The 8,594-nt window shown below is 35.9% G+C and overlaps 1 protein-coding gene across 1 annotated transcript in view; it reads left to right on the forward strand.

Moving 5' to 3' along the window:
* Positions 1-3,233: 3,233 nt before the first annotated feature.
* The window catches only part of LOC144974239 (neo-calmodulin-like), an 8,778-nt gene continuing 3,417 nt past the window's right edge, over positions 3,234-8,594 (forward strand). Inside the window, exons 1-2 of the mRNA XM_078917156.1 lie at positions 3,234-3,801; positions 6,420-6,459. Coding sequence (XP_078773282.1) covers positions 3,799-3,801; positions 6,420-6,459 — 43 coding nt within the window. The 5' untranslated portion in view covers positions 3,234-3,798. The remainder of the gene's footprint in view (positions 3,802-6,419; positions 6,460-8,594) is intronic.

The raw sequence follows: 8,594 nt of genomic DNA on the forward strand, positions 1-8,594 counted from the left end.
TATATATATATATATATATATATATATATATATATATGCATGTCCAGTCAACAGAGAACTTGCAGGCAATACAATTAACTGAAATATTGTATATTGCAGAACTGTATGGCTGTGATTTTTGGTGATATTCTGTATTTTCTTTTCTTTAAGTCATGTATCATCAATTCTGATTAACTCGCTTCCAAAATGATCTAATTTGGCATTTATCATAAAGTTTAGTGCCTGGCTATTTACTGAATCATACAATGATATCATGTCTGAACAATGATACTAGAACTATAAAAATATTGTTGTTTTGAACAATTTGTTGGATGAATACTTTATAATAATCTCATGACCTAAGCCCCAATAAACTATGTAATATTATGTTTCTCGTTGTAGAAGCTATTTCGGCAAAATTGTCCTGTTGCTACTGACTCTGGCTTTAAAAAACTGTAAGATAAGTGCAGATCTTCGAAAGTACACATTCTTGTGAGTAAAAATTTAAAAAGACCCCGAATCTATTCAGGCTTGCGAGTTGCGAGTAAATGGAGACTCGAATTCGAATGGTCCGCTTCAAAGAACAAAACAAAAACAAAAAAACAAGACAAAACAAAACAAACAAAAAAACCCCCAAAAAACAACAACAAGCCCCCCCCCCCAAGAAAAAAAAACAAAAACAAAAACAAAGCAAAGCAAAACAAAACAAACCGATTAGAACGTATAGTGGAGACACAAGTTATTCTGTTGGCATTGTTACTGACTGAAATAATGTGATTCATCAAAACATACTTTCTGTTTTTTTTTTGTGTGTTTATTTTTTGGTTAAATTTGTTTGAGTTTCAATGAATCTTTCATTTGCCTGAATATCGAATTGACAGTCGACCATGGACATCATCGATTAGTCGACTGTAAATATCACGTGATTTGATTCATCATTGCAAAAGTAAGTTAAAATATGAAACGGAACGAAATATATCAATACCGGATGTGCTGCTAATTTCCTCTTTGGAAATCTTTTGCGTTGAAAGTATAAAGGCTAGTATCTTACCTGTCATCGTGTACTAGAGAACTTGATGTTACTAGCAGAAAATAATCGAATTAGTCGACATCCTTTGGACTTCTAGAGACTAGAAAACCTCCATAAAATTCGATTTTTAAGTCTTTGCTTCGCTCAGGCTTAAGACTAGGAAGCCATTTACTAAATAAATAAAATAAAATAAATTTGAGCTTTATATAGCGCAATATCCACTAAATGTGCTAAAAGCGCTTTACAAAGGGTCCCTGGTCAACAGCAACATTTAACATGTAGGACGGGACTTTCCGCCTGTTAGGCGATATTACATTTTTAGGACAAAGACAACGCTGTTGTCGGCCAGGTACTCATTTTACGCCTAAGTACGGTGAGAGAAAGTGAGTAAAGAGCCTTTTCCAAGGACTCAACTATGCGCCGAGCGCAAGGCTCCAACCCAGGACCTTCCGATCCTAAAGCGAGTGTCATACCACAAGACAACATAGCCGCATTAGACTAGTAAAGAACTAACTCTTGTCCACTTTCATAAAATAAGGAATGAGATTAGCGGAAGAGTAGCGTCTCTTGTTGGACGTCACCGGCGGAGAAGTTATTTGTAAACAAACCAACTACAAGCCATGCGCTCCAAATACAAAATTTATTATTCATATTTCTGTACAAAAATGTATAACGTTGATTATAATATGCATTTTTGTACAGAATTATGAATAATAATTTTGTATTTGGAGCGCTTGGCTTGTAGTTGGTTTGTTTACAAATAACTTCTCCGCTGGTGACGTCCAATCAAGGGACGCTACTCTTCCGCTAATCTCATTCCCTATTGGGCCCTGAACCTTATTTTTGAGTCCACTGGACATGTTTTGTAAAGGTTTGAGTCAATTCTAATGGCTGCTATGCCTTTGACTGTATGAAACCATAGCCATCGTTATGTTATAGCCTGATACTGAAATCCAAAAGGACTGGCAGTTTGACGTCATTATTTGATTTTGCAGCGCCTAGTGAGTTGTCGTTAGTAGAGCTAATGGAAACAAGTTATTTCATTGGTTGAACTATTGAATACAACTCACGATTTGTTTTCTTTTGTGGCAAAAGACTGGCATTTTGACGTCATTGTTTGGTCAGTATCAGGCCACAAGTTTACGAAGGCCACGATGAAACTATCAATTAACCGGTAGATAATCACGCCTCTCGGACAATCATCATAATGTAAACAAAATCAGTGTTTGGTCGACACAGCAAACTACACAGATTTTACTATCGACGGTATGTGTCTAAGTAAAATACCCAATGTTCTACGTCTTGATCAATAGAATCAACACAGAAAACTATGTATAAACTTAAACATTTATAATACGACCGAGATAATCGTGTGATAACGAGTCACCCATTTGTCGGATTAAAAACAATAACAACGATCAGATGGAATTGTTTATAAGCAACCAACTATGTTTGTCCGAGCACGTGTGAAGGTGTGTCACACATTCCGTGTTTTGATTGGTAAAAAATCTGCTGGTTAATTGGTCCTAGGCTTGATAAATGTATGTATTGCTCCTCAAGTTGGTATTTCTGGTTGCTGTTTGAACTACCTCCTTTTCTTGTGTTATTTTTTTCTTGGAACAAAGAGCAATAAATTTAACCTGTCGTCGTATTACTGTCCCACGTAACCTTCTTAGTGACAATGAGCTAAATGTAGCCTAAGTGCGCATAAACCCATAAAAACAAACTACCCCCCTCCTCCTTCCCCCCAAAAGAAGAAAAATACTAAATAAAAAAAAAGAACAAGAAAGCGGAACGGAGGTGTTAAATGAGATATTTACTTACTTATTTATCCATCTATTGTTTTTTTTTATTTCTCTTGTAATGGGTAATTGCTGTGGACATTACAATGAATGCAATACGCTTTAACAGTCGTAACGTCACTTCCCTCGTAATGACACATGGTAACTTAGTAACTGTCTCTAAACTATCGGAACAATGGCGGACGCCCTTATGAAATATTTCTCCGACGAGCATAAAAGCGTATCCGGAGGAAAAAACATTATAAATCTGATCATGTTTTGACTTTTACACGTTTTGGTCACAAGACATATGAAATGTTCTAGCCAGCATGAAGAATAAAAATGACCGATTTTCTTTCTTTAGAACCACGATGGCCGTCGTTGCTGGGCGACGTGACATCAGACTATTGAATCCAATTGCAAACATTGTAATGGGACCAGGAATGGGTTCACGGCCAACTTAACCCTCTCCTTACCAACCATAGAAAAATCGTCACATTCGTTACGATGTAACGGACAGTTTTCTCATTCTGATTTCTCTTGTACATCACAAAATTTAAAGAAATGCTTTGATTACAGCTATAAATACTAAACACTGTGTTGTAGACATCATTTTGCCAAACAAAAATCTGTATAGAATGCACTTGTTACTGTTTTGTTTAAGTAAGAAAAGTCTATTTTTGTTTTGGTTGGGGGTGAATTTTCGGGGAAAATTCTAAAAATATCTGGTAAGGAGAGTGCTAAGACGAAATTTTGTTTTGTCAGATTTTTTGCGCGATGTTGGTGACAGCCCTGTGATCACTGAACCGGTGATAAATACTAGATAGAATAAGCCAAGGAAGTAAACATGTTTACTCTGATAACTATTTAACATTTTTATGTTTGTCGTTTGCGTTGACTCATTCAGTCACAATTATATTTTTTTATGATTGACACCGCCAGACTGTTTTTAGAGTGTATAGGATTTGTGTTTGTGACAATTAATGTAAAAAAATCCCCACAAAAACAATGGTAAGTATATATCTTATTACAAATTTGGCAAATCTGATTTTTGTTCCACTGTTGTGCGGCTAAATGGTCTTGTGGTATGACACTCGCTTTCGGATCAGAAGGTCCTGGGTTCGAGCCTCGCTCGGCGCATAGTTGAGTCCTTGTAAAAGGCTATTTACTCACATTCTCTCATCGTACTCATGTGTAAAATGAGTACCTGGCCGTCAACAAAATGTGCTCCAAATGACCCACATAGTGAAAAGTGTTCACAGCTTTTGAAATATCAAACATCACGATTGGTCATTTTGTTCAGCTTGACACATGTGTATGTTTATAATTTTCATAAACAAAGCAGCGTGTTTTCATTTGTTAACACATATCCTATCGGTACCTGGTTTGAGTCCTTGGAAAAGGCTCTTTACTCACATTCTCTCAAGCCACTCAGGTGTAAAACAAATTGCAATAGCGCCACACATGCATCATGAATTGTCCTACATTTTAAGTGTTGTTGCTGGTTTGGGATCCCATGTAAAAGTGATTTCAACACATTAAGTAGATTTTGCTCATTATAAAAAAGAACAGATCAAGACTGAATACAAGTAAAATAGAAAAACTTCCCAAATTTGCATTTAATTTTACTGTTACTGCTTTTTCGAATTTCTCTGCATGCTACTTTCATGATCACTCAAAACTCGGAGGAATAATTTTATATCATTAACATTTGGAGGGTTTCTTTATGAGGAATATTCCCAAAACCTTTTACATCATCGCTTTGCCTTCGTTGGTAATATTTTGCGGCTATGTGGTCTTGTGGTATGACACTCGCTTTCGGATCGGAAGGTCCTGGGTTCGAGCCTCGCTCGGCGCATAGTTGAGTCATTGGAGAAGGCTCTTTACGCATATTCTCTCACCGTACTCAGGTGTAAAATGAGTACCTGGCCGTTAACAGCGTTGTCTCTGTCCCCCAGAAATATAATATCGCCTGACAGGCGTCATGTCTGGTCCTACATGTTATGTGTTGCTGTTGGCCAGGGACCCCCTGTAAAGAGCTTTGAGCACGTTGAGTGGATATTCCGCTATATAAGAGCTCAAGATTTAAAAAAATATCATAGTGTCTAAATAAATGAAAGGAACGCCACATCAATAATTGTTTTGAAAAGTTAAAAATATTATTATGTCCGACACGCATCACTTACGATAAACAGCTGCCATTTTGTATGTCAAACCAGTATTGAACAAAATGTTTACGAGGCAAATCAATAACAAAAAGTTGTTATCAGCAAACTATTCTATCTTGTCTTACTAAAGGCTTAATATGCGGCTATGTGGTCTAGTGGTATGACACTCGCTTTCGGATCGGATGGTCCTGGGTTCAAGCCTCGCGCTCGGCGCATAGTTGAGTCTTTGGAAAAGGCTCTTTACTCACTTTCGCTCGCCGTACTTAGGTGTAAAATGAGTACCTGGTCGTTAACAGCGTTGTCTTTGTCCGAAAAATTGTAATATCGCCTAACAGGCATCATGTCCCGTCCTACATGTTAAATGTTGCTGTTGACCAGGGACCACTTGTATAGCGCTTTGCGTACATTTAGTGGATATTGCGCTATATAAAGCTCTTTTTCAAAAATATAGGAATCATCCTGTAAATGAATTATACATTAGATTATAATTACAGAATATAGCTTGTACAGTATCATTCACAGACAGTTTTATACAACTTTGAAGGTAAGGAAAAACTGTATCAATACGCAATTTAAAATCGAAAATAGAATCATAGAATACTGATAATTGAAAAAAAAAATGGTCACGATCGAATGAATCATAAAAATGTACAATGAAATATTAATGACAAAAATAATCATGAAAGCAACGACGATAATAATCATACATATGTCTCTGATAAATTATCATGATTTAACATTGTTTCAGATGTCATAAACCATTTATAAAACATTTATGTCTGAAATTAAAATCACAACATGTGTACAAGAAATATATATATCATTTTTTACTTTTCAAAGTTATGTGACCAATATTCGTTATAAATTATATAATATTTGGTACATACCGCCTATTCAGCCGATCAGATTTGTAGAATAATTTTCTACATTCATTTCACGTGGCAACTTTTGTAAATCTAAGAGTTTTAATTGATAAATATTCCAAATTCAAATAATATGTCATGGTACATTATTCATCATCATCATCAAATTCATTCATGTTTGTATATTATTATACGACTAGAATTGGATTCAATAGTCTGATGTCACGTCGCCCAGCAACGGCGGCCATCGTGGGTCTAAACAAAGAAAATCGGTACTTTTTATTCTTCATGCTGGCTAGAACTTTTCATATATCTCGTGATCAGAATGTATAAAAATCAAAACATGATCATATTTATAATGTTTTTCTCCTCTTGATACACTTTTATGCTCGTCGGAGAAATATGTCATAAGGGCGTCCGCCATTGTTCCGATAGTTTAGAGCCAGTTACTAAGTTACTTTGCGTCATTACGAGGGGAAGTGACGTCATGACTGTTGAAGCGTATTGTCCGCTGAACTTTACACGAATAGCCCATAATCATACTTAAAAAGCTTCCATTGAATGAATTAATCATAAGATGATTCTGTTATTATTTCAGACTTTCAATTATAAAAACATAGCTGAAAAAGACAAACAAGGTAATTTGTTAACATTGTCGTTCTCTCTCTCTCTCTCTCTCTCTCTCTCTCTCTCTCTCTCTCTCTCTCCCTCCCTCTCTGTTTCCCTCTCTCTATCACTGACACACAGTGTCTGTCTGTCTGTCTCTCTCTATGTCTGCCTGTCTATCTATCTCTCACTCTCTCTGTCTGCCCCCTTGTCTCTCTCTCTCGGTCTCTCTCTCCCTGTCTGCCTCTATCTCCCTGTCTCTGCCTGTCTGTCTGTTTGTCTGTCTGCCTCACTCTTTCTCTCTCTCTCTCTCTCTCTCTCTCTCTCTTTCTCTCTCTCTCTCTCTCTCTCTCTCTCTCACACTGTCCGTCTCTATCTCTCTGTATCTCTTTCTGCCTACCGGACTGCCCCCCTCCCTTTCTTTCTATCTCTCTCTCTCTCACTCTCTCTCTCACTCTCTCTCTTTGTATCTATCTATCGCCTCAAAACGGTAATACGTCGAGGTGATCTACATACCAAAATTTGAATCTAGGTATAGACAGACATATAAAAATTGGGTCAAATGTTTATGATCTCTATATTAACCAATTAATGGCCATACTCTGGAAAAACACCCCTACTTAACTCTTTCCTTACCGACTCTTTTCGCGATTTTCCATTAAACATCAGATCCATCTAAGATAAAAAATGATTTTTAAGCCTTTACTCAAAAGAAATAAATAACACGTATCTAAATCACAGAATTAAGTTCTTATAACTATAATTTTTAAAATCATCAAAATTTGTAATTACAAAAGAAAACTGAAAGAGATAAAAGTTGGTTAAATCGTAACAAATGTGACGATTTTCCTGTAGTTGGTAAGGAAAGAGTTAAATTCTTTGCCAGAAAACGTGTCCATCTAATTAAATATAGATCGATTTCAATGACCCTCATCTTGGTAAAAACTCTCAAAACTCAGTATCTACCTCGTGGATAAAGAAACATAACCACCAGTACACTGCCTCTAGCAAAATCTGCAAGTTGTCCCTTGTATATCATGTTGCTGCTCGAAGCTCGAAGAAATACATTACAAAGTGAAATTGATTGTAAGATTCAATGTCACATTTCTATTTAAAACTTATTGTTCCCTGGCCGTCCAAGTCTCCAGACATTTGGCCAATCGGTTAAATGTTAAATATTTGTCATGAATAATTATGTGAAATTGAATGTAAGCTTCAATTTAATTACAATAACAGATCAAATGAACGTTTGGGATTTCCCCTTTATCAACAAAACAGGATGAATGTAACACCACAGATGAATGAGATAATGTGATAGTGGCGTAGTTAAGATGATTCATTATATTTGATGTTTATTTTGCTTTTAATTAGCTTCGTATTTTCATCAATTAGTTCACGACAATGTATAAATCTGTGCTAATATAACGATGAATGATGTGAAACATTATGATAATTTCCATTCAGGATCCATAAAGTATATGTTATCTTATCTTATAGGGAATGAGATTAGCGGAAGAGTAGCGTCCCTTGATTGGACGTCACCGGTGGAGAAGTTATTTGTAAACAAACCAACTACAAGCCAAGCGCTCCAAATACAAAATTTATTATTCATATTTCTGTACAAAAATGCATAACGTTGATTATGATATGCATTTTTGTACAGAAATATGAATAATAATTTTTCTTATTTGGAGCGCTTGGCTTGTAGTTGGTTTGTTTACAAATAACTTCTCCACCGGTGACGTCCAATCAAGGGACGCTACTCTTCCGCTAATCTCATTCCCTATATATCTTATCAAATCACGTAATTATGGTTGAATATGGTTGATCTCAAACTAAGTACAATGGTGGTATGCTCTTGGAATCTACATCTGATCCCTATTTGTTCCCAGTTCCCCTTTGTCTTACTTTCTCTTGGGTGCTTTATTTGTAATTCTAGAACTTTTTACAATCTCATTTTCTTCCTTTTTACTGGCGCTGATATAACCTGTGTGTTGCAGGCGCCGTAAAACCCTTAAAATATAAAAACAAAACATATAATATCAAATCACGTAATTATGGTTGAATAAAGAGACATTTACTAATTAATGATTCAATTGGCAATGTTTGAATAAAGAGACATTTACTAATTAATGATTCAATTGACAATAGTTGAATAAAGAGACAT

Source organism: Berghia stephanieae, chromosome 5 (assembly GCF_034508935.2).
Source record: "Berghia stephanieae isolate SIO BIC M18660-M18661 chromosome 5, UCSD_Bste_1.3, whole genome shotgun sequence".
Classification (NCBI taxonomy): Eukaryota; Metazoa; Mollusca; class Gastropoda; order Nudibranchia; family Aeolidiidae; genus Berghia; species Berghia stephanieae.